Genomic DNA, 26,861 nt, shown 5'->3' with positions numbered 1-26,861 from the left:
GTTTATGAATTCTTAGTGATGATTGATATTGATACAATACTGAACATATGATAATAGCAGATTATAGACTGTAATCAGCATCAGGCTTTTAGATCTTTATGGTGATCTTTACTTTTATAAAAGTGCATGTCTCAAACCCTCACTGCCTTCTGCTTAGACAGCTCGGAAGGTTTGGGGATTGATTTCATCTCTGCTTGCGTCTAATTTAATCGCACTCTGGTGTGCACACTCTGCAGAGAGAGCCTTTATAGCTGTTTGCTGCTGCAGACGCGGATAATCCAAACATCTATTTTTATGCGAAGAATACATAAAGAGGTCAGGCTTGTCTAACTGACGTCAGTCAGATATCACTCAGTCACCAGTCATCCGTTATTTTTTTCATTGGTGGTCACCATGACATCATTAAATACCGGAGAGGAATACCGGGAGACCTCAGAGGTTTTGATATAGCGATGAGGATTTCCTGTCGGATGCGGCAAACCGGCATCATTGTTCTGCAGATATTGTAACTGGTGAGCTTTACTGACTCTGATCTGGCGAATGCCTCTATGGTAGTGTGTGTATTTTAAACAGCGTTTTTAGTCAAACGCAAAAGAGATTAAAAAAAAAAACAAGCCTGCAATATTCCATTCTTTTAAATGCATGTGTGTTTATGTCTAAATCGAAACTGCTCTGTATAATATGCTGAACATCAAGTCTTTGTTAGTGTTTCTCTCCAGTCTGCAGTGCCGCCCAAACGACACGCTCAGATGATCTAGATGTTCTCAACGCTATTCCGTACAGTTTAGTTTTAAATACACGATGCTGTGTAAAACACTCTTTAATTGTCGAATTTTACGGTGTTTTATTTTTGTCTGGTTCTTCTCTCCTATGGATATCGTGAGCACTGACTGATTGCAGCAGAAGCTCTAGGCACAAGTAATTTTACTGTTTTTTATGTCAGCACAGCTGAAATGCCAAAGATTGTGAGTGTGATATTACTTGACAAGGAGGTAATATCAAGTAATTTACGTTTAATACACAAACTGGCAAATTAATTAGCATATTTCTGCCATGTCAATGAAAATAGTTCTAAAAGAAGAAGACAAGCAAAGCTTCAAGCTCTAAAATGTCAACGGAGACAGAAACCCGGAGTGGAACAAATCAAGTGGATTGGAGCGACAGAGTTTCCTCGAGTTCAAAGCATTTTGGAATCTTTCTACTGTAGATCCGCTTCGGATTTTACATTTTACACTTCACAGTGAGCGCTGCAAACACAAACACTTCAGGACTGGCTCTGTCAGTGTCATGAGAAATCCAGTCCCCACCCGGAATCGGGTGTCCATTAGGACACAAAGTGATCTTATTGGTTCAGTTGACTTTTAATGGGTATTATTTTTAGCGCCTGATTACAATACCTGCGAAATCACGTTATTTTTTATAGTTAAAAATTCGTTATAATGAGCATTAATGTCTTTTAAATTGCATAGTAGAATTATGTTTTTAAAACATAATAGAACAGTGTTACAAGAGTTAAGTTGTTTCTGTGTTACAAAAACAAACCAAAACTTTAAAGGAGTAGTTCACTTTCAGAACAAAAATTTACAGATAATGTACTCACCCCCCCTTGTCATCCAAGATGTTCATGTCTTTCTTTTAGCAGTCGTAAAGATATCATGTTTTTTGATTAAAACATTTCAGGATTTCTCTCCATATAATGGACTTCTATGGTGCCCCCGAGTTTGAACTTCCAAAATGCAGTTTAAATGCAGCTTCAAAGGGCTCTAAATGATCCCAGCCGAGGAAGAAGCGTCTTATCTTGCAAAACGATCGGTTATTTTCTAAAAACATTTACAACTTATATATTTTTTAATCTCTACACAGAGTACAGACAGAGCTAGACAAGACGAGCATTTGAGGTTAAAAAGTATATATATATATATATATATATATATATATATATTTTAAAATAACCGATCATTTTGCTAAATAAGACCCTTCTTTCCTCAGCTTTGATTGTTTAGAGCCATTTGAAGCTGCATTTTGGAAGTTCAAACTCGGGGCACCATAGAAGTCCATTATTTGGAGAGAAATCCTGAAATGTTTTCCTCAAAAAACATAATTTCCTTACAACTGAAGAAAGACAGATATGAACATCTTGGATGACAAGGGGGTGAGTACATTACCTGTAAATGTTTGTTCTGAAAGTGAACTACTCCTTTAAGTAATTGTTAATTTTCATGCAAATTTTACATTTAAAAATGCAATTATTTTGTTACCTATTAGTCCACGTGCTGGTTTTGTGGGATAAACATTTGAACTCAACACAAGTGAATTATTCTCGTTTTCTGAATATACATTTAACATAAATACAATGGATATATTATAAATAAATTAGCATTTGCTCATCTTTCATATCGTCTCCTAACTGAAAGAATATATACAGAAGCAATGCTGAGGCAAGATATACAGCAAATGATAATTAAAACCACTTAGAAATTGATTTACTCGTGCATTATTTATCAGACGTTATAGTGCTATAGCATTTAAATAAGTTTTTTCAATAAAGAAATCATTGTGGATAATTACACATTTATAAGTTATTGAAATACTTTTTATAGTATAATTACATCATTGTATTCCAGGGCGGATTCAATTTCTCACCACACCGGAATGAAAATTTTGTTATTTTTATGTTGACACCTAAAGGAATCTTCAGTATAACCTGAATGTGTTTTTATTACTTTATTGTTCACCTTGCTTATTTTCTGCGTTGTTTTGTAGAGAATTTGGTGGTTCTGGAAGGACTCTATCTGTAAATCAAAGCCATGGGGAAGGATTACTATAAGATCCTTGGCATACCTTCAGGCTCTAATGAGGATGAAATCAAAAAGGCCTACAGGAGGATGGCCCTAAAGTTCCATCCGGACAAAAACAAGGATCCTAATGCTGAGGAGAAGTTTAAAGAGATAGCAGAGGCTTATGAGGTTCTGAGTGACCCAAAGAAGAGAGTCATCTATGACCAATACGGCGAGGATGGTAAGTATGCTTGGGTCCATTTACAGAAGAACCACAGCCAAACCTTATCAGATTCTAAGACTCATTCTTGGGCCATAATTAGCTTTCTGCGAAATTGTCTTTTGATAATCAGTATTTAGCCAGTTTTCTGTTTATTTATGGCTGTGGACACACTAAACTTTATATCTTTTTACAGTGTGCTTAACATTGGGTTATCTTTGTTGTAAACTCTGCTTTCAACCCTGGGTAGAAGAAAATTTCACATATGTGACCCTGGACCACAAAACCAGTCATAATCTGTCAAAAAATAAGCTTTCCATTGATGTATGGTTTGTTAGGACAGGACCAATATTTGTTAGGACCAATATTTGGCCGAGATACGGATAAAAAAAATAGTTTTTAGCACTGCATATTACTCATCAAAAATTAAATTTTGATATATTTATGGTAGAAAATTTACAAAATATCTTAATGGAAAATGATCTTTGCTTAATATCCTAATGATTTGGCATAAAAGAAAAATCGATAATTTTGACCTATACAATGTATTTTTGGCCATTGCTACAAATATGCCTGTTCTACTAAAGACTGCTTTTGTGGTAGAGGGTCACATATGCAATACAGTTTTTTGTATAGTAACCTATGTTTAAGGAATATATAGTGTGAAATGTCTGATTATGAAAACCCAGGATTCATTTTTAACCTCAGGTTAACTGTGAGTCTGGTGTGAAATATGAAACAACCCAGGATTCAGTGAAAAATACATTGCAGAGTAACACGCAGACAGACAAGACAGAGCAGGTTATTTTATGTATAAAACAAAGTCTCAGCTTTCAAATTTAGTCATTTTTCAAGAAATTCAAATAATAAATACTATTTTGTGGCTCTTTAATGTGTCGCGACAGATCACTTTAGTGCCTCAGTTCAGGCAGCCCGTGAAAGTTTATTACTAGTTATAGCATGAAATAAACATGAATAAGCATCAGAAGGTATCTTGTTTTAACCACAGAATGACTCAAAACAAACTATTTTTCAAGTTTAAATCCACTGACGTTACAGTTTTTTACAGATGCTAGGACACATTTCTCAATACTTAGGTCACTTTTGCAAAACTCTTCACACAATTCTCCTAACTAACTTTCAGCTTGGCAAAGCAGTTCATTTCACATTCAAAATGCACTAAAACTACCAAAACACTTTATTCAGGTCTCAAATAAACTCATTCTTCCAGAACACTAGCAAAGGTTGACAGCCGACAAACACACTTTGTCACCCACAAAACAATGACCTAAAAAACACTAACAACATGTAGCATTACACAGTGTTTTCTTGTGTAAAACAAGGACACATCTCTGTTGTCTGTTCACATCTCTGCAATATATATTGTTTAGAACTGCAATATATGTTACTGGAATGAATCAGACATGCAGAATTCGTCAATATTTTATGTTGTTGTTTTTTTTTCCAAAATACAAGAATTTGTATACACACCATCCACTGATACATATACAATAGTAATGCTAATCTACTGCATTTTTAGATTTGAAATATGTTTCAATAAAATATCACTGTTGAATTTTGCTGTCTTATTCAGTTTTGCATTATGTTATTGTTTTGAACATAAGTTTAACAGTTTTGAAAACAGTATGTAAGCACGTGCAAAATGTCCTGTACGTACAAAGATTTTTGGCAGTTGTTGTGTCTGAGTGAGAAAAGATTTCATGAAATATGAGAGATGTAGTCACTGAATGCATTTTGTGCCAAAACAATGATAATTGATCCTCAGTTTAGCCCACATAGACTTCTGTTGTGCTCACTGTGTGAAGAGTTTTGCAAAAGTGACCTAAGTATTGAGAAATGTGTCCTAGCGTCTGTAAAAAACTGTAATCTGCTCTCTTGTCTGATTTGTTTGTCGGACAAAAAATGTCAGATTCTGCGTTGTGATTGGTCAGATCGCCTGTCAATCAAACTCCCTGCAAAGGGTCAATTGGTGTTTTAATCATATTTACAGTCTAAAATAGTGCATAATAAGTACTCCAACATATATTTTGTAATAAAACAATACATGCTAATACCAACCAGACTTAATGGACCCAGGCACAGTTCTGTTTAATACCAAATAGGACAGTCCTTAAAAGAATCTTTGTCGTGGCTCACGTGGCTGGACCACTGTTCTTTATACAATGTCAATGCAGCTTTACCACCTCTGCTTTTTCCCAACAATCAAAATAACTCCCTCACACTGCTGGATGATGCAGAAAAGTTCTTTGACAAATGCAAGGACTATAAACATGGCACTGTTCCAAAATAAGAAAAATGTCTGCTGAAACAAAGACGAGTGTTCCCACTTATGCCAACACAACACAACTCCAGGCGAGATGCCAAAATAAGAGTCTTTATACTTGGTTCACCTGCCAATTCCTCCTTTACTCCTGATTTTTTCAAGCAATAATTTTGTTTTTAGAGTCTTTGCTTCAGGTCCTTGCATCAGTGCAGCGTTGTTCCATAATGCTTGCAAAAAGAGCCATTAGGTTCACTCAAAAGGCTGTGGCAGCAGCAAGCTAATTTGGCTCTATTAACACAGATTCACACTCAGGTATTATGTTTTTTAAAATTTGCATTATAAGAAATTTAAATCAGTTATTACCAAATGACCCACTTTAACAATCATCAAAGTGTGTTAGTTGTTGTGGCCTGAGGAGTTCATTGAAGTTGCAAAGAATGAGTTGGAAACATGTTTTATAAGATGTCTGCATTAAGTATGCAGACTGAAGAGTTGAAGATGTGAAGCTGAAAGATGAGTCAGCTTGTGTCGCGATCATTAGAAGGAGTGCATTTGTTACAAGCCATCAATCAGCCACCATAACACATGGGTGTTAATGGTTTTTAACAGAAGTGAAAAGCACAAAATAAATGATTGTTTGATCCTAATGTGAAGAAGGTAGTTTTGCAGTGAACCTCAAAACACAGGTCAGCTACCACTTGGTCTCTCAGTCATACAGGATCATCACTTGCTCAGGATTTGTACTCCATGTTCTTGCCAAAATATGTTTTCATAACCAGGCCACTAAGAGAAGCCAGCTAAGGGACAATAATAGAAATTAAGTACCCTGGTTGTTTAAGAGCGTATTCCTGTTCTTTGTCCAGCGATTTGAATTTGTAACCAAACTGAGCGGGGGTGGAGAAAAGAAATAGAGAAACACTTGGCACGTCTTCTGTTGAGCTTTACACCCCAAAATGGTGATGTGTGAGCAGTTGCAGACTAAATCAAATGCTATTCCATGCTACGTCATGGAGTAGGCTAGCACTTGATAATTATCCAGCAGGACTTCAGAATTAACATCTCAGTTGGCAATTATAGTGAGTCTGTTTGTAGGGTTGTTAATATAATAATTCAGAAGTTGCAGTCAGTTTTTCTTTTTTCCCTAAACAGATAGAAATAGAGGTCATAGAGAGAGAGTTTTTTGGCTCTTTCAAATAATGTAATGCAATAAAGTAGAGTGTCCTCTAACTAGGACAGGGAATGAGTCAAGGAATAATTTGGAAGTTGGCATCTGTTGGTTTTGATAAAGAGTTCCAGCTGGACTGTGTGTCAATGTACACTCCCAGTCAATAAGATTTGTAATGTTTTTGTTTAATTCTCTAAAATAACTCTTTTCTTTTCGAGTATATTTTAAAATGTAATTTATTCCAGTGATCAAAGCTAAATTTTCAGCATCATTAGTCTTCAGTGAAATCATTTTAATATGCTGATTTGCTTTTCAAGAAACCTTTATATAATTATTATCAGTATTTAAAACAGTTGAGTATTTTTTCATGATTCTTTGATGAATAGAGAGAGATCCAAAAATCAGCATTTATCTAAATTATTATTATTATTATTATTATTTTTTTTTTTTGGTGAAATAAATTATATAAATTATTGCTTCTATCAAGCAAGGATGCTTTAAATTGATCAAGACATTTATAATGTTACAGAAGATTTCTATTTTGGATAAATGCGGTTCTTCTGAACTTTCTATTCATCAGAGAAACCTGAAAGATTTCTACTCAGCTGTAACATATTAATAATAATAATAATAAATGTTTTTGAGCAGCAAATCAGAATATTAGAATGATTTCTGAGGGATCATGTGACTGGAGTAATAATGCAAAAAAAAAACAGCTTTGAAATCAAAGAAATAAATTACATTTTAAAATATATTCAAATAGAAAACAGTTATTTTAAATAGTAAAATATTTCACAAGTTTACTGTTTTTGCTGTACCTTGGATCAAATGAATGCAGGCTTGGTGAGCAAGAGACTAAAACCTTAAAAACCTTAAAAATCTTACTGTTCAAAAACTTTTGACTGGTAGTGTACTTGCTTCTTTTGAGAAAAAAAGTAATTTTACACTGAGAAATCTACATTTATACACTTCCTAAAATACTGAATGCAGTAGGCCATAATAGTTAGAAGTCATCCTATTTTGGTAGGCTTAGGTTTTATCAGTCTCAAGCAGAATTGACTTTTCAAGGCCAGCAAAGTCCTAAATCCACTTTTCTCGCACAGCTGTGGCAGACTCACTAAGTTGGTGATGCCCTTAATATGGCTGCATCAATCCTTGGTGTACTTATGAGATGACATAAAGCTATAATTTTTTAAAAACTTGGATATCATTACTGTAAGCTAGAGAAAGCTTGCTAACCTGAAACTGTCAAAGAAGATGCTCACCTGTGGAATTAAGCAGAACTTAAAATAACTTTGTAAATACTGAAAACCCTGATGCATTTGTTCCTCCTGTCTGTTTCTATCCAGGTTTGAAAACAGGTGGCACAGGCTCATCTGCTGGACAAGGGACTACATATCACTACACCTTCCATGGGGATCCACATGCCACCTTTGCTTCTTTCTTTGGAGGCTCCAACCCTTTTGATATTTTCTTTGGCTCTGGACGCCAGCGGGGAACCACTAATGGCACTAATGATCATAGTGGCGATCACGACATGGACATTGACATGGATGGAGATGATGATCCTTTCAGTTCCTTCAGCCACTTTGGCTTCAATGGTATCAATGGTTTTCATCACGGCGGAGGTCGAAGGCATCGTAACGAGCCCCTTCACGGCGGCCGGAGGAAACTACAGGACCCTCCGGTGGTACATGAGCTTAAAGTGTCTCTGGAGGAGATCTTCCATGGATGTACCAAGCGGATGCGAATCACTCGCCGACGACTGAACCCGGATGGAAGGACAATGAGGACAGAGGACAAGATCCTTAACATTGTCATCAAGAGAGGCTGGAAGGAAGGGACCAAGATCACCTTCCCCAAAGAGGGTGATGAGACACCTGAGAACATTCCTGCTGATATAGCATTTGTGCTCAAAGACAAAGGGCACCCACTCTTCAAAAGGGATGGATCCAACATCATTTACACAGCCAAGATCGGTCTTAAGGAGGTATGTGCTATCGTTTAGACACAGTGTTGGTTATTGGCCAGGATAATAGTCAGTTTTTGCACCTGTGTGCTTTCTTGACATTCCTTGACTGGCCGTCAAAGCAGACTGGGTTGTTTTATCAGTTGGCTTCTGTAGCCCAAGAATAGACAGACCCAGACTTAGATTAGACAGGTTTATTGCAGTCTCAACACTAGACCACCCTTTGGCCTTTGTGCCCTCATTCACATGGACTTACAGGGTAAATTAATGGGCTTCATTTGGCTTCATCAACCCCACTGAGTCCAAAATAAGTGCTGACCTCGTTTACCTGCACAGCTGCTAAATTTGGCTGCATTATTCTCCCCATGCAAACCATTGTTGGTTTTATTGCCCTACATTATCCCTGCAATTTCTGTGCCCTGCCATTTCATTAGGAAACATATTATTGCATAACATTATTATGTGTGTATATATGGATAAATTTACAGTTGAAGCCAAAAGTTTACATACACCTTGCAGAATCTGCAAAATGTTAATTATTTTACCAAAATAAGAGGGATCATGGAATATGCATGCCATTTTAAATTTAGTACTGACCTGAATAAGATATTTAACATACAAGACGACTCTTAATACATGTGTTTCCTTCTGGAGCATCAGTGAGCGTTTGAACCTTCTGTAATAGTTCCATATGAGTCCTGCAGTTATCCTCAGTGTGAAAAGATAAATCTCAAAATCATACAGTCATTGTTGGAAAGGGTTCAAATACACAAAAATGCTGGAAAACCAAAGAATATTTCTGAAGAACAGGAGAGAGTTTAACTGTTCAACTATCACTAAACAAAAAACACACAGCTGTGGATCATTCAGGTAACAACACAGTATTAAGAATCAGGTGTATGTAAACTTTTGAACAGGGTCATTTTTGTAAATTCAACTATTATTTTCTCTTGTGGACTAAATGTAAACGTCTATTATGAGAAATATCTTATTCAGGTCAGTACTAAATTAAAAATAACATGCATATTGTATGATTCTTTTTAATTTTGGTAAAATAATTACCATTTTGCAGACTCTGCAATACATATTAGGACTTAATATATAGGACTTGCTATAGGACTTAATAGGGCACATTATGCCTGGTGACTGTAGTGTCCCTCCATGGCTCAACGTCACTGCTGATTTACTCTCTCTCCCACTTCAGTGTGAGAGCACAGGAATGTCATGGTGCGGTGTCATACGCCAAAGCAGAGTTCTTGCTTTGAAAAAGCGAGTTGAACTCGCCCTGCAGAGTTAAACTGCGATAAAATTGTCATGTGACTGAACCAAGTGTGTTTTTTCAGGTTGCACGTGGAATGTTCATTTGCCTGAAATAAGATGATACATTTAGGTGATGATACACAAGGCAACTTTTCTGAGCAATGTTGCTGGGCAACTTTTTTTAACAGTGTTGCTTGGGCACTTTTCCATTGAGATTGGGCCCTGTGTATCACCTGGCTGCAATTGATGGCAACATTGCCCAAAGTTGCCTGGCAACATTGCTCAAACAGTTGCCCTGAGTACATCACCTTTACTGATTATACAGTTTGCTTCTTCGTACATAAATAGGCCTGGATAAAAAAAATATAGATTTCTCAATTTTAATCGGTCCTCATTTTTATGAAACATTATTAATTACTAGTCTAGCCTGTTTTCAGTTAAAACACAGAACTTTGTAACGCGCCTCCCAATAAATCGCAATAAGATTTGTGCTTTGTTACTTTTGATATGAAGTCTCAAATTTTTAAATCTGTCCATTTTATTAAAATATTTAAACAGTACATACCATTTTGGCGCTGTTTATGTAGAATGATAGAAGCGGCAGCGCGAAGTACATGTGAACTGATAGTCTCCTCTGCTTTAATACCAGATTCAGTTTGAAATTAACATGAAAAAACATCCAAAGGTATATTAAAAGAAAGAGTACAACTTACCGAAATCCATATCCTGTCAGTCAGTCAATCTTTACTTCAGAAAAACTTCAGAAAAAAACATATTTGGTGACTAAACTTCTTAGTCAGCTAGAAAAATGAACTCTAGAGTGGGGTATTTTTCTAAATACATGCACCATATAACAAATCTATTATAATTGTTTACTGTTCTTCAGTGTTTAATTTATGTATGAATAAATTTGTCAAGTTTTTATGACAGCCATCATGTTTAAATTTCAAAAAACTAATTGGATTAGAAATATAATTATGTAACTGTAACTTTATTATTATAAAAACTTAATTGAGTGTATTTTAAGCGTTTGTAATAGTAATGTAGTACCAACTGACTCTCATGTATATTTTACAGCATTAGTTGAGAGAATTTTTTTCTCAACTAATGCAAGCTTGTGAATCAGAAGTCCAAACCCAGTCCTACACAAGCAGGTGAATATCACAACTGTAATTGAAAAGTTAGATTCCTGTGAATTATATATCTGTTGTTTCATAGCATGGAATTAATTATAAAGGTTTAGGTGTTTATGACCGCTCTTAGCGCCACTGCTGCAGTACTGGCCTGAGGGGATTCAGTAAAGCTCAGAAAATTCTGCCTCAAGTCATCAAACATTGAAATTTGATGAATTTTTTAATCAAAGCAATAATTTCAATATTTTATTGATGTTGCCTAGATGTAATGGGATTTTCATGGGCTGACCCACTGAGGATAATAACTAGAGCCTACAGTAACTGCATATATTTCTGTTTGTCTAGTGACCTAGAAAACCACTGTCAGTTAATACTGACATCAGTGACATCAGCAGAAATAGCCTTAATGTCAGTCTTGAGTGAGCATGATGTGTTTCAGAGCAGCACCGGTGAAAACGTCTTTTTCTGTTAACTTTACTTTCAACAACTTTTACATTGGCAGTGCCTATTTGATCTGTCTGCTAATAGTTTCTGAGGTGTTTTCAGGGCAGTGATTTACTTTTAAAGGTCTCGCTCATTGGATGCCCAGAATGAAACTTGATAAGTGGCAGTGAACATCACAAACTGTTTTGCCATCTGGTACCATCTCATGCATACTGATGGCAACTTGCCCCACAAATTTTCATCTGCCTGTTTATTGTAGACACATTCAGAGGACAGATTTAGCATGGATCTAGACGGTTCTCAGGGGCACATTGTCTTCATTTCAATATCACCTTTCATTTAGAGATGATCTGGATGATCCCAAGGCACTTGCTTTAATTAGAGCTCAGAGTTGCTTTAATTGCATGCTGGTAATGACCATGGGTTTGTACAAGAGCAAGACAGCTATAAGGTCCTTGTCTGCTGGTAATTTCCAAACCCATTCACCTAGTAATTACTCATCAGCAGAACTACAGAGCCCTAGCAGTGGTGCTGAGGAAACACGGGGGCACATGATGCTATCTGTATGATGACGCTGAAATATTCAAGACAGCTCCAAATGTGATCTCGCATCAGTGAAGTTAATTTGTTAATGTGAGCACAGTGTCTTAAAGGTGCATTCAGCATACATTAGCATTGCTGTTTCTCATTTACTTTAAGTACTAATGGCACAATGGTGGTAGATGCTACACTGCCATCTATCAGTGTGGATCAGTTTGATCATCTCTGAGTTTTATGTAAATTACACTGATACTAGTTCTGTAATTCTAGAGGAATCTACATAATAATACATTCTCTTACCTGTCCAACAAAAATAGACATTATTTGGCCATCACTGCTCAGGATTTTCTTTGTAATCAAATCTTTCTACCTTGTTTATGAGTGTTTCTTGTTGTTCGGTCATACAGGTACTAATTCCTCCATTTTTTCTGCTAATAAACATCATAATAAAATAAATAATAAGCTGGTAAAACACGATAATACATTGCTTTTCCCATTATCAAACTACACAACTGGCCGATGGGATTTTCTCCGAGGGAGGCAGTGCCTCTTCTAAATATAGGATGAGAAAAAACGACACCAATATTACAAAATATAACATTAAAAAGTGTATAAATCACTTGTTTTTTCTACAGAAACATTTTCAAACAGAAATTAAAGCATGTGGTGGGTTTAGTGGGGGGTATTTGAAAATAAATGAGGGAAAGGCACGTGAGAGAAGGCAATGGCTCCATCGCGATATGATTGGATATGACTGGTTTTGTTAGGCTGTGATTGGTTCATGCGATAAATCCCGCCTTGTGTGTTGGTGCATGTTGCACATTTGCATTTCAGTCTGAATGAACAATAAAATGGAGTTACTGGGAAAACTAATTTAAAAAAGTAAGTAAACAACCTGCACACTTAGATATTATCACTTTGTTACGTCAAAGTAAGACTTAAAATGTCACGAAAACATCTGTGGGAGTTTTTAATGAGCAATCAGCTTGGTGAAATTTAAAGTAAATCTCGGTGTCTGTGACCAGATGATCCGAAAAATTCTAAAATAGTTAAACGAACATAAGTTCACAAATAGAATATACTGTTTAGATTGTTATTGCCTTGAGTTTTTATTTTGGAATAAATGTAAAATGCTTAAAAATACCAACTAATTGATTCCTACTTGACTTTAATAAATAGAATATTGATTACATTGTTAATGTTAAAATATAAAATATATATATTTTGTCTTTTTCTGATAGTGTAAGTACTGTTTTTTTTTAACCAAGAACATGTGACTGGGGCTGGATTGACATTGTAAGTGAAACACAGCAGGTCAGGTCATTTCAAAATGGTGAAATACATTGAGAGGTGACCTGCGCCATATACAGTTGAGGTCAAAAGTTTACACCCCCCTTTCAGAATCTGCAAAATGTTAATTATTTTAAGAAAATAAAAAGGATCATTAGGGCTGCAACAACGAATCGATAAAATCGATAAAAATCGATTACTAAAAGCGTTGGCAACGAATTTCATAATCGATTCGTTGTGTCGCGCGACGCAGAGACATTTGGTTGTTATTATATATATTTTTAAAAAAAAATTGAGCGCAGAGCGGAGTGGACACATTCAGTCTCTCTCCCGCACTGATGCCAGCAGAGTTCGGCACCTCATAAGCTGTTTCCATCCAAAAATGCGAATTTAACTTATGCGCAAAACTGGAACATCTGAGCATAAAGCACCGTTTCTACATTATATATATATGCTGCCCCGATTTATATCAAACATGTTTGATATTTAAGCCTACTTTGGCTAGCGTACTTTCACAGCAGCCAATGCTCGATCGCAAAACAGCTGCTGTACGGGTCGTTGGACAGTGGAGATGGAGAAAACTACTTCTATAGTTTTTGTAACACTGTCTGTCTGTATAATGTGTCGAAAACATACCACAACCGTAAGGAGAAAGAGGAGCTCTGCTGAGGTGAAATCGTCTCAGTTTTGAATAGGGCTGTGACGGTGGCACGTTGTTTTTTTATATATAGCCTACACTTCAGTCAGCAAACAAGCAGCCTAAAAACGCTAAAATAAATCAAAGAAATAATATATTTAATTAAGAAAGTAGCCTAAGAGTATTAAATAGGCTATTAAACAAACATTCCTTGTAAAAATGTCAGACAGCTCATCAATTTTTGGCCGACTGAATTTGGCCGTCTTTTTTTCTCTTTCTCTTCCTCATTACACAGCTGCTGTTTTTAATAGCAAAGTGATTACATTTTTTTTCGTTCGTTTAGTTTATAAAGTTAATTTAGAGATATATTTGGAACCCTTTTTGTTTGTTAAATTCAAGTTTTTGTTTTTTAAAGTTATACCTAGCAAACAGCGGCAGACAGATCAAAAGCCTGCTTAATTCATCGCGATTTAAATTAAAATCCATTGATATAAAAAACTTAAAACATATCACAATATTAGTTTAATCATTCAATCAAGATAATTCCAAAGTTTGTGCGGAGAGAAGCGCGCTTTGCAGCGCATGGAGACTCCAGTGCAATGTGGAATTTCTTTTTTGCTCATAAAGGTAAGAGTAATTTACCACCCGGGCCGGAACTGTAAAGGGTCTACCTTAGTTTGTGTGTACTAACAGTATCAACAAAATGTGCTCTTAAAGAAAACAAACAGAATACGCTTGATATCTTTGGTTTAAACAGGAGCGCTTCACAATAATTAACCGAAACCCAGGTAATTGCCTCACAAACACAATATCTATAGAAAGCTTTAAATTATTATTTTACTATAAAACGAAATAATTAAAATCGAAAACAAAACTCTTTCATTAGCTAATCCATAAAGATGCATTAGGCATTAATGAGCAGATGGCAGGATCGTCAATTTCATCTTTGCAACACTGAATCAGAAAATACTAGTTTATTAATAAGTAATTCGAATATTTTCTTAATTTTTGCCTTGACACATTCATGGTAATTACTTTTGCTGGGGCTTTGAGGCCAGTTTTGCGTGCATTTGAATGCGGAACTCTTCCAGCTGGTCGCTGCTGATGGCAGGACACTAAACACCGCCATGGCAGAATGAATGTAGCAGAGAGTTAGTCAAGTTATCCCGTTCCAGCGTGCAAAGTCACATGACTTTTTTAATGCGCACTGAGGAATTTAATTTGAGAGGCTTCTTGAGGGAAATGCAGCATGTACACCACAGCAAGCCGCTGTCTTGACGGATAGTAATTTTAGTTTATTTAGTCTATATATTTGGCAGATGTAAAGCATACATGTGTATGTTTTTTGTGTTAGTCCATTTTTATTTTATTATTATTATTATAACAGTTCAAGGAGCAACATGTTCGTGCACTTTCTAAAGATTTTAGTTCTGTTTTTGAATAAAGGGTTGTAAATCCTTTTTTTATCCGATTCATCGATTAATCGAAAAAATAATCGACAGATTAATCGATTATTAAAATAATCGTTAGTTGCAGCCCTAAGGATCATACAAAATGCATGTTGTTTATTTAGTACTGACGTGAATATGATATTTCACATAAAAGATGTTTACACATAGTCCACAAAAGAAAATAATAGTTGAATTTATAAAAATGACCCTGTTCAAAAAGTTTACATCCCCTTGATTCTTAATACTGTGTTGGTGAATGATCCACAGCTGTGTTTTTGTGTATAGTGATAGTTGTTCATGAGTCCCTTGATTGCCCTGAAAAGTTGTTCTTCAGAAAAATCCTTAAGGTCCACCAAATTCTTTGGTTTTTCAGCATGTCTGTGTATTTGAACCCTTTCCAACAATGACTGTATGACTTTGAGATCCATCTTTTCACACTGAGGACAACAGAGGGACTCATATGCAACTATTACAGAAGGTTTAAATGTTTACCTGATGCTCCAGAAGAAAAAAGCATTTTTCTTATTTTGCCTAAATATCATATTTTTTAATTTAGTACTGCCCTTCAGAAGATAAAATAAGTTTATTTCTTAACGTGTACAGCATTTTAAAATTAGCACTGAACTACTGAATACAGCTTTAATGTGTGCAAACGTGACGTACACTGTGCTAAACCTATGCCTTTCACAGCAGTTGTTAGAATACAGTTATTAGTTTGTACTGGTGTCCAGCTTAATGACAAACCTCTTTGTCAGACCTAGTTGTGGACCAGAACATTTTTTTCAATCTCTTTTAACAAGACTATGTTCACCAGCAGTCTTTGTTTAATTCTGCAGTAGTTCTAACAAGAACTTTGGTTGCTTGATTCTAGTTGCTCTTTGGGAAACATCATCATTAGCCAGAGTTGAGGAGATGCCTGGCAACTTGTCATGGTCAACTGTTTTGTGAGAGTATCTGCTACTCCCTTCTTTCCATGAATCCCATGGCTCCCATCCCCCCAACCCACACCGCTGCTGTCTGTAGGAAGGAGCTGATGTCATTGCAAACACATTTTCTCATCCCTTGAGGCAGCTGCTAAGCAGAGCTGTCTGGCAATATTTGTGCTTGGTATTCGCAGAAAGTTCACGAGAAGCTTTTCCAGCATAAGCTCACATGCAATAACTGCAGGCTCCAAGCTTTAATCTTTAAGTCTTGAATTTATCCATTTCGTGCTCCTGATTTATTCGCTATCCTGATGTTTAAAGGAATAGTTTACCCAAAAAAAAAAAAAAAAAATGTCATTATTTACTCACCCTGACATTATTACAAACTTAAATGATTCTCTTTCATCTGGTGAACATAAATGAAGATATGTTAAAGAATGTGAGTAACCAAACTGGTCCACATGTTCAGATGGTTGAGATGTCCACATGGTCGCTGAAGCAGACCCCACTTAACTTCCATAGTATGGGAAAAAAAAATACTATGGAAGTCAATGCAGTTTTCATTTTTGGGTGAACTATCACTTTAACACAGAGAAACATCCCCTCTATTAGAAGATGAGAAAGAAATAAAGTTATATGAAGTTCCAGAAGTGAATATACACTACCAGTCAAAAGTTTTTGAACAGTAAGAATTTTAATGTTTTTTTAAAAAAAAGTATCTTCTGCTCACCAAGCCTGCATTATTTTGATCCAAAGTACAGCAAAAACAGTAAAAATCTGAAATACTTTTAGCATTTAAAATAACTGTTTTCTATTTGAATATATTTTAAAATGTAATTTATTCCTGTGATTTCAAAGATGAATTTTTAGCATAATTACTCCAGTCACACGATGCTTCAAAAATCATTCTAATAATATATCTTTATTATTATTATTATTATTATTATTATGTTAAAAACAGCTGAGTAGAATTTGTTCAGGTTTCTTTGATTAATAGAAAGTTCAGAAGAACAGCATTTGTCCGAAATATAAATCTTTGTAACATTATAAATGTCTTTATCATCATTTTTGATTCATTTAAAGCCTTGCTAAATAAAATTATTAATTTCTATAACTTACCCCCCCCCCCCTAAAGTTATACTGACTCCAAGCTACCAATAGTAGTGTATAATGTTACAAAAGCTTTTTATTTCAGATAAATGCTGATCTTTCTTTCTATTCATCAGAGAATCCTGAAAAACATGTACTCAACTGTTTTGAATACTGATGATGATGATAATAATAATAATAATAATAAATGTTTTTTTTAACTGCAGATCAGCATAATAGAATGATTTCTGAAGAATCATGTGACACTGAAGACTGGAGTAATAATGCTGAAAATTTAGCTTTGATCACAGGAATAGATTACATTTTAAAATATATTCAAATAAAAAAATAGTACACATATTTCAAAATTGTACTTTTTTTTTGATTAAATAAATGCAGGCTTGGTCAGCAGAAGAGGCTTCTTTAAAAAACATTAAAAATCTTTTGACTGGTGGTGTAGGAGGATTTTGTTCATCTAATCCTGTAAATTTCAAGCTTTTATAAGTGGCTGCTTCCCTCACTGCAGTGACAATCCTTCCAGTGTTACAACCTGTATTTTTTGTAATTAGTTTTTCTAAATGTGATCTATTTATACTGTTATCAGATGGTCTGGGGGGATCCTAGAGCTGGAGCCCTGTAATAAAAAGTGTGACGAATCTGTTTACTTTAATCGTACTGTAGGATTATATGAACCAGTGAAGTCATGAATTCTGTAATTATTTTTGCTGTTAACTAATTTGCGGATTCAAATGAGACCAATCTACCATTTTGTAACTGAATAAAAAAGTTAATGACCAGTCTTGAAGAAAAAAATATATCACTAACTTTTTTAAGATTAGTCTAATCAGTTTATGCAACTGGCCCCAGCGTCTCGCTAGCATTATGAAGGCAATACTCGCAAGTACCATGAAATGAGAATATTCTCAACATTAAACTAAGAGTTGCTTCATCTTCCATGTGATTTACAGTTATTAATTTAGCAAATGCTGTTATCCGAAGCGACCTACAAATGAGGACATTACTATGGTGTTATTATGCTTTGCTTATTTGTTTTGAAAATTACTCCAACGATTTGAAAATGTTTCATCTGTGGAAGGAATTTAATTTTAGTTTCATGGCAACTTCTGATTTGAGACTTGTAATTTATGTCCTCAGCTGATTTTTTAAGTTGCTTCATTAGCTCTGTGAAATGAGAGCAGTGGCCAGAATTAGCTTTCTGTGCACTCAGCTACCCCTTCTGTAGCATAACACACACACACACACTTGGACATCCCCACATGCTTGCCCACATTCACACAATCCAAGTCCAAACTTCACAGCTCTTGCATGAAGTTTTTAATCAAATGTGAATTGAAATATATTGAATGTAATTGTTTATTTGTTTTCTATTTGAACTCTACTTGAATAATCATAAAACTATTTTCATTCTGGAGATCAAAAGTTTGGAATAATTAAGATTTGTAATGTTTTTGAAAGAAGTCTCTTCTGCTCACTGAGCCTGCATTTATTTGATCCAAAGTACAAAAACAGTAAAAATTTGAACTATTTTTTACTATTTATTATGACTATTTTCTATTTGAATATATTTTAAAATGTAATTTATTTCTGTGATTTCAAAGCTGAATTTCAGTCACATGCATGATCCTTCAGAAATCAATTTAATATTCTGATTTGCTGCTCAAAAAACATTTATTATTAATATTATTATGCTGAAAACAGCTGAGTAGATTTTTTTCAGGTTTCTTTTATGAATAGAAAGTTCAAAAGGACAGCATTTATCTAAAATAGAAATATCATAACTTTATCAATTTAATGCAGCCTTGCTAAATAAAAGTAATAATTTCTATAATTTCATTCCCAAATATATATATTTTAATTGGTATATCTTTGAATCTTTCTATTCATTAAGGAATCCTAAAAAAATGTACTCAACTGTTTTAAATATCGATAATTAGAATGATTTCTGAACGATCATGTGACACTGAAGACTGGAGTAATGATGCTAAAAATGTAGCTTTGATCACAGGAATAAATTACATTTTAAAATATATTCAAATAGAAAACAGTTACTTTAAATAGTAAAAATATTTCAGAATTTTACTGTTTTTGCTGATCAAATAAATGCAGGCTTGAAGAGCAGAAGAGACGTCTTTAAGAAACATAAAAAATCTTACTGCTCAAAAACTTTTGACTGGTAGTGTATACACATACAATTTTTATATAAACTATATACTGTACATGTGCTCCCTGTGCCTGTAACATCATAGAGGCATCTTACACTAGGTCTCTATGTCGCCATGTAGAGTTTGTGCTTAAGTGTTGAAATACCATCAACGGCTCTCGCGCTGACTTCACTTTGCTTTTTTTTTAATAGGCATTGTGTGGCTGTACAGTGAACATTCCCACCATTGACAACCGAGCGATCACATTGCCCTGCAGCGATATCATCAAACCAGGCACAATCAAGAGACTGCGTGGAGAAGGCCTACCTTTCCCAAAAAATCCATCTCAACGTGGGGATTTGATAGTGGAGTTCCAGGTGCGCTTCCCAGACAGAATACCACCCCAGTCCAGAGAGATCATCAAACAGCACCTACCACAGTCTTAGAGGAACATCAGTGGATACATTGTGCGGTTACGTTTTTCAAACACACGTTTTCCCCAAAAATACAGACGCTGAATTCGAAGAGGGACAAATATGTCGTAAGGACCAGAGGCTCATTTGATATTTTGTTACAGTTTTACTTAATTTATTATCAATTTATCTGATTTTTTTGGGATGGTGGAGTAGTTTGAGGCTTACAACCAGGACTTTTTTTTTGTTATTTCCCCTTAGCAGTTTTTATTCTCTTTATCAACATGTTGAAGACAAACAAAAGAAAGACAAAATGACTGATTTGTTGAATGGAAGGTTAATATTTCTGGTGTAATGATGGAGATGAAAACAATCCAACAACAACTGGCTATTTATTCTGAATCTGAATCTGTTGTTTTGTAGCAGATTAAATTCCCTTTCCTTGTAATAATCATAATCGATTAGTTCACTTCCAGAGTGAAAATTTCCTGATCATTTACTCAACCCCATGTCTTCGAAGATGTTCATCTCTGTCTTTCTTCAGTCAAAAAGAAATGAAAGTTTTTGAGGAAAACATTCCAGGACATTTTCTTCATATACTGGATTTCAACAAGAGCCAATTGGTTGAAGGTCCAAATTGCAGTTTCAATGCAGCTTCAAAGGGCTCAACGCAATCCCAGCAGAGGAATAAGGGTCTTACCTATCGATTTTCTTAGAAAAATACAAATGTTTATACTTTTTAACCACAAATGCTTGTCTTGCACTAGCCCGAACTCACTCATTACGTAGTTACACATGCGTGACCGACCCAGTGTTTACAGAAGTTTATAAATGTTTACTTTTTTTTTAGAAAATGACCAATAATTTCTCTAGATAAAACCCTTATTCCTTGCCTGGGATCGTGTAGAGCCCTTTGAAGCTGCACTGAAACTGCAGTTTGGACCTTCAGCTCGTTGGCCACCATTGAAGTCCACTATTCCTGGAAAATTCTTCTCAAAAAAACTTTTTTCTTTTCGACTGAAAAAAGAAAGACATGAACATCTTGGACGACATGGGGGTGAGTAAATTATCAGAAAGTTTTTATTCTGTAAGTGAGCTTAGCCTTTAAAAGAAGTGGTCTGTGTAAGTGTTGGAGACGTCTGGACTTTTAGGATTTTTGAGCACCAGCAGAGCCATTTGGTAACTATTTGATATATTTCCACTCCCTCACACATTTCAACAGTCTACAGGTGCTTTCTGGTACTTCTTGAAGTACCAGGTACTAGCAATTATGGCAAACCTTTGGTGGTCACAGAAATTTTGAGTGCCTTAATGTGGCTTAAACCAGCTTTTTTATTTTCATTAGCAGAAATTAAGAGTATTATTGAAACAAATACTCTAACTAGATTATCTAAAAACAATGTATGGCAGTAACCATCAGTAAAGGGATAGTTTACTCAAAAAAGGATAATTTGGTCATGTAGTCAAATTCATGTTGCTAAAAACATATGATGTTATTGTTTCTGTGAAACATGAGAAGGCCTGGATACACCAAGAGCGATAACGATAAACTATAAATACAACAATAACTACATTTGCACAATAGCTGTCTGTTTTTGTTGCATTTACACGACTTCAACCACTATATGTCCTCAGCATGCATGTTTCGAATGCATCTAATCAATGAATCTAGCATAAACTATCTGATCTCTAACGTAGTCAATGTCCAAACTAGCGCTGAATTCCTGAGGTAATTTTATATTTTATGTTTCTCTGTTTGCTGTGCAATGTCAGTGTGCTTCTCTGCAATGTGGCCTGCTTTTTAAAATGCACACACCGTTTCAATTTGAATGAAGTCTGATTAGCTGTCAGTGTTTTATCGTTCATCAGCTTTAAAAAAAAAAAAACGTTCTGAAAGTGATCCCAACGATATTGTCCCCCTGTATCGCTATCGTTTTAGTAGTGGTATGAACTCTGCTATTCTCTTAAATTTGAAACGATTTCTAGATCTTTATAGTTATCATTATCATTCTAGGTGTGGACAGGCCTTTAGCTGGGAGAATATCTAGGTGGATTTTCCAGACAATGAAAAGAAGATGATGGCTAAAAAGATTAAAAGTACTATTTTCTATTGTAGGAAAGTTTCTCCGTCTTTTAATTTAAAGGACTTGTATGGCTTAATACAACAAAAATCATGTCTTGTAGTAGAAAACCCATAAAAAACTATGCTGTTTTTAAAAATCCACATGGTTTTATACATATTTTGCACTATGGGGGGCATCAGTATTTCAATGATGTGAAATATTTGCACTCGCTGAGCTACTGGCGCTACCTGTTGCTATTTTTACCGCAACACAACTCAGAAAATAAAATACTGAAAGATGCCACATCGTGAGGCCTTTGGATGTAATTTTTTTGTCAAAGGGCAAGAAAAGCAATGTAAGTCTTTGCTGCTTTTCCTAGAGATAAGGAGAAAAGAATGAGAAGTTGCACAATAAAATTTCCTAAAAACCTGCGTCTTTGTTCTCTCCACTTTAGCCCTGATGCCTTTGAGACTTTAAGTAGACCACAGGTACTGAAAGAGCTCACAAACGGCAGAGAAAAAAATGCTAGATGCCATTCTGGCAGGATGTAAATCACCGCAGCCACTGAAGGAGTTTCTCGGCAAGGATTTTACTCGATATCCAGGGCGTTTAGATTCCTTGTGGGGAAAAATCGATGTTACGGCATTTAGTTTAAGCCTATGCTTTTATCCATCACCACCTGTAAGTTCTTTTAGTAGCTGTGGTCATCGTATCAGTATTTTATTTTCCGAGTTGTGTTGTGGTAAAAATAGCAACATGTAGCCCCAGTAGCTCACTTAGTACAACCATTTCACATCATTGAAATAATGGCACCCCTCATAGTCATGAACAGCCTAAACAACATCTTTTGTGTTACATGGAAAAATAACATCATCTGAGCAACGTAAGTTTTAAATAATATTTGAAGCAAATAGCTATTGGAATGTGGTCATTCATTTATTTTAATATGCACATCAAGTACAGCATGACAGTCGCAGTCTCAGTCAAGTCGAAGCAACCATTTATAATCGTAGGCTATATGAAAAAAATGAAAGTGGTTAAAGAAAGTATGATACGTCATGTTGATAAAAGTGTTTGACGATTGATCTGATGCTCACCCGTGTGAAACTGAGAACTGTGATGTTACAAGTTGTTTCTTTTTTGAAATACAGGTCTTCATTGTTCGGTAAGCACAGCTATAGCTTTTTTACGAAGTTATGAGGGAATTGTTTTTTGAACAGCTTTTTACTACAACCGTTTCAGTATACTGTATTTCACACTTTTAAAGTGTGTGCAATGTGAAATAATCTGCAATAGTTCTCTGTATTTTAGTTTAGATTTATATAAAGTGCAACACCTCCCTTTTAATCGATTTGTGATGTACCATCTTTCTACAGTAACAGCAGCCTTTAAGTAACAGTATTTTCTATATAAACAACAATTTTCATATATAGGGATCCTTCTAGGATTCAGTCATAACTTTGTCATTTATTCATTAATGTATTTGGTGATAAAGGAAAGTACGGAGGAACATACCCTTTTTAAGGCCTGGTGTCATGATGTTTTATTATGTGCTGGTCTATGTTTGAAATATTGTACCATTGTACTCAAGAGACTTTTGGACATCCAGCCACTTCTGTTTTGAATTTGTCAAATTTGAAAAGTCTCATGTTTATTACTTATGTCCTCATGTATTAAATGCAGCTCCCTGCGCCCACTGGGAGGATAAATCAATGCAGAATGCAAGTGGTGTGTTAGTTTCCTGTGATTCAGAGAGAATCAGGCCTTGAAGAGTGTGTGAAGTACTACTGAACTTTTCAGTACACTTAGAGTATACATTTTTGGTGCTTTATGAATAATTTATAAGAACAAGAAATAAAACAAGTCTTGACAGAAAAGAAAATAATAAGGATCACTGTGTTTCAGACTGAATGAAATGTACAGTAGAAGGCATACTGGCAGCTGTCCAAATGAGATGACGACACTGGGCACAAAAGGTAACCAAAACTCAGGTTAACCAATCAATTGTGTCTATATCACGCAATTCTGATAAAAAAAAGTCAGAATTGCGAGATATAAACCTGCAGTTCTGAGAAATTAAGTGAGAATTGCGAAAGATGAACAATTCAGATTTTTTTTCTCATAACTGCGAGTTTATATCTTACAATTGTGAATTTTCACAGAATTGGGAATTTATATCTCACAATTCTACCTTTACAATACACGACTAGAGTTAAGTCAGAATTCTGCCCTACAAAGCAAAAAGGCAGTAACTACGCCGAGTGCAGAACTGAGAAAAATTACTTTAAAGTTATCCTGTCATCCAGCCTGTGATCCAATGTTAAAACCGTCCCATGAGGATGCCGCGAAATCACACACATTTGAGATAAGATATTTTGTCACATAACAAAAGATGCCTTGAATGTCATGAAAATGATAATAACTCATTTTTGACCAAAAATGCAGTTACTGCCTTTTTGCTTTGTAGGGCAGAATTGTAAGATTGCAATTCTGGGAACACATCAATCTTTTTTTTTTTTTTTTTTTGAACTCGCAAGTGAGAGTTTAAATCTCACAATTCTACGAAAAAATTCAGAATTGCGAGAAATAAAGTCAGAATTACAAGACTGAATTCATTTGCAAGAAAAAAGTCAGAATTCTGACAATTGTGTTTACATATAAATATTATATATATGTGTTTATATCTCTATAAATTGATTTTATAATTCGCAATTGTGAGTTTATATCACAAAATTCTGTCTTATCTCACAATTCTGACTTTATAATTCGCAATTGCAAGTTTATATCACACAATTCTCGCATTTGTGAGAAAAGGTCAGAATTGCAAGTTTGTATCTCGCACTTCATTTCTCTCAATTGTGTTTATATATACAAAGTCAAGTTTATAGAATTGTTTATACCACCACCAACATATCAATCTTTTTTCCCCCTGACTTTATAACTCGCAAGTGAGAGTTTACATCTCACAACTCTAAGAAAAAAGTCAGAAGTGCAAGAAGTAAAATCAGAATTACGAGACAGAAACTCGCATTTGCAAGAAAAAAGTCAGAATTCTGACAACTGTGTTTATATTACACAAATCTGAGAAAAAGTCAGAATTGTGAGTTTATATCTTGCAATTGACTATAATTCGCAATTGCGAGTTTATATCACAAAATTCTGAATTCATTTCTCAGAATTGCATCTCGCAATTCTGACTTTATAATTCGCAATTCCAATTTAATCTTGCAGTTTGTGATATAAACAAGTCAAGTTTATAGAATTGCTTATATCACTCAATTTTGAGAAAAAAAGTCAGAACTGCAAGATATAAACATACAATTCTGGAAACATCAATCTTTTTTTCCCTCTCAAAATGAGATGTATAATCTTTGGGGGGAAACGTTTGCTTCTATCTATTTTAAGTACCTTATGTAAAGTCTACGTGACATGAATGGAGAACGCTTTCATTATGCGGATAAGTCTGACAAATGGCTCATGCCACATCGCTTGACTCAGAAATGATCCTCATCCCTCCTCTGAAATTAACTTGTGAATCAGACCATTCTCAGTCACCAAGAGCATTTGCCTCAGTCATACAAAAAACATTATTTCACAAGTTAAATGAACTAAAGGTTTTAATTAAATTATTTCTTCATAAAGTACAAGTACAAATGTCCAGTTGATAGATGTACTGCTAATGAAGTCTCTATCTCTCTTAGTGATCATTAAAAATAGCAGAACATTTCATGGTTCACTGTGTGTCTTGATGGGTCTGATTATCTGTGTCAGACATGGCAGCTCTATTAACTGCACTGCATTCCTCTGATGGATCTGCCGCTGACTATATGATCTGAGAAATTAGCACTGACAAATTGAAATAAATAAATAAGCCTCAAGATTCCAAGGCTGGCTGGCAAAGATGTCACTGGTGCATTTACCACTATCACCTGAACATATGAAAGTCCCCTTTTTTCATCTGAATTATTTGACATTGTTGAAAATACTCAGTTTTTTCAGTTGAGTTGGAAAGTAGGTCTGTAACTCTAACCAAAGACATTCAGGGGAAAACAAGGCCTCCGATATTCAGATTAGCGTCACTAATATTTAGAAGTAGAAATCTGGGTCTGTAATGCCCCTTGGAGGAACGTTTTCCCCTTTTCAAATTTTTGAAACACTCATTTCCTCAACTGAATAATGCATTTATTTTTGTTTGTGCTCCCAGAAGTGTTGCTGCCTCATTAATGCTCTAGCCCGATGTCACCCATGAGATTTATGGCCCTTACTGTTTAATACCAGAATACAAATTCATGAAGAAAAAAAAAGTAAATTAAGCAAAAAATTATTACTGAGGCATTCTGCTGGTATTTTGTTCGTGGGGATCTAAAAACTAAAAATTATATAAATATAAACACTGTATACTATGGAAGCCCGTTTCTGCCAATGAACAAGAACAGAAAAAGTAATTGCGACTTTTTATAATTGTGAGATAGCAATACATTTTCAATTTGCGAGTTATTAAGTCAGAATTGTGAGATAAGCTTGAGATAAACTTGCAATTCTGGGAACATAGTCTTTTTCCCCCTCAAAGTTTATATCTCACAATTCTGAGATAAAAGTCAGAATTGCAAGATACAAATGTGCTTTTGCGAGAAAAAAAAAAGTCAGAATTGAATCTCACAATTTTGACTTTATAACTTGCAATTACAAGTTTGCTTTACCAATTTCTCGCAATTCTGAGAAATAAGCTTGCAATTGTGAGAAAGTCAGAATTGTAAGATATAAACTTGCAATTCTGAGAAATAAGAAATAAGAACTGCAAGACACAAACTCACATTTGCAAGAAAAAAGGAGTTTTTATCTAACAATTCTGACTTTATAACTCGCAACTGCAAGTTTATATCATGCAATTCTGAGGAAAAAAGTCAAGTTTATAGAATTGTGTCTATATCTCGAAATTCTTAAGAAAAAAGTCAAGTTTATATCACGCAATTCCGATAAAAAAGTCAGAATTGTGGGATATAAACCTGCAGTTCTGAGAAATTAAGTCAGAATTGCAAAA

The 26,861-nt window shown here is 35.0% G+C and overlaps 1 protein-coding gene across 1 annotated transcript; it reads left to right on the top strand.

The window, feature by feature from the left end:
• Positions 1 to 271: 271 nt before the first annotated feature.
• Positions 272 to 20,767, top strand: dnajb5 (DnaJ heat shock protein family (Hsp40) member B5). The gene is made up of 4 exons (XM_073839399.1): positions 272 to 512; positions 2,764 to 3,018; positions 7,796 to 8,436; positions 19,557 to 20,767. Exons 2-4 carry the CDS (start codon positions 2,808 to 2,810, stop codon positions 19,788 to 19,790), a joined length of 1,086 nt encoding a protein of 361 aa, XP_073695500.1. The 5' UTR covers positions 272 to 512; positions 2,764 to 2,807; the 3' UTR covers positions 19,791 to 20,767.
• Positions 20,768 to 26,861: the final 6,094 nt, after the last annotated feature.

The sequence above is a fragment of the Garra rufa genome, chromosome 5 (assembly GCF_049309525.1).
Source record: "Garra rufa chromosome 5, GarRuf1.0, whole genome shotgun sequence".
Taxonomy (NCBI): Eukaryota; Metazoa; Chordata; class Actinopteri; order Cypriniformes; family Cyprinidae; genus Garra; species Garra rufa.
Note: the sequence above shows the minus strand (reverse complement) of the source record. Positions and strands in the feature narration are given on the sequence as shown.

Excerpts from the sequence above, each read along its gene's own strand:
- dnajb5 (XM_073839399.1), top strand. The coding sequence starts at position 2,808 with ATGGGGAAGGATTACTATAAGATCCTTGGCATACCTTCAGGCTCTAAT. Across the intron at positions 3,019-7,795 it reads TGACCAATACGGCGAGGATG|GTTTGAAAACAGGTGGCACA; the intron begins GTAAGTATGCTT and ends GTTTCTATCCAG. Across the intron at positions 8,437-19,556 it reads CCAAGATCGGTCTTAAGGAG|GCATTGTGTGGCTGTACAGT; the intron begins GTATGTGCTATC and ends TTTTTTTAATAG.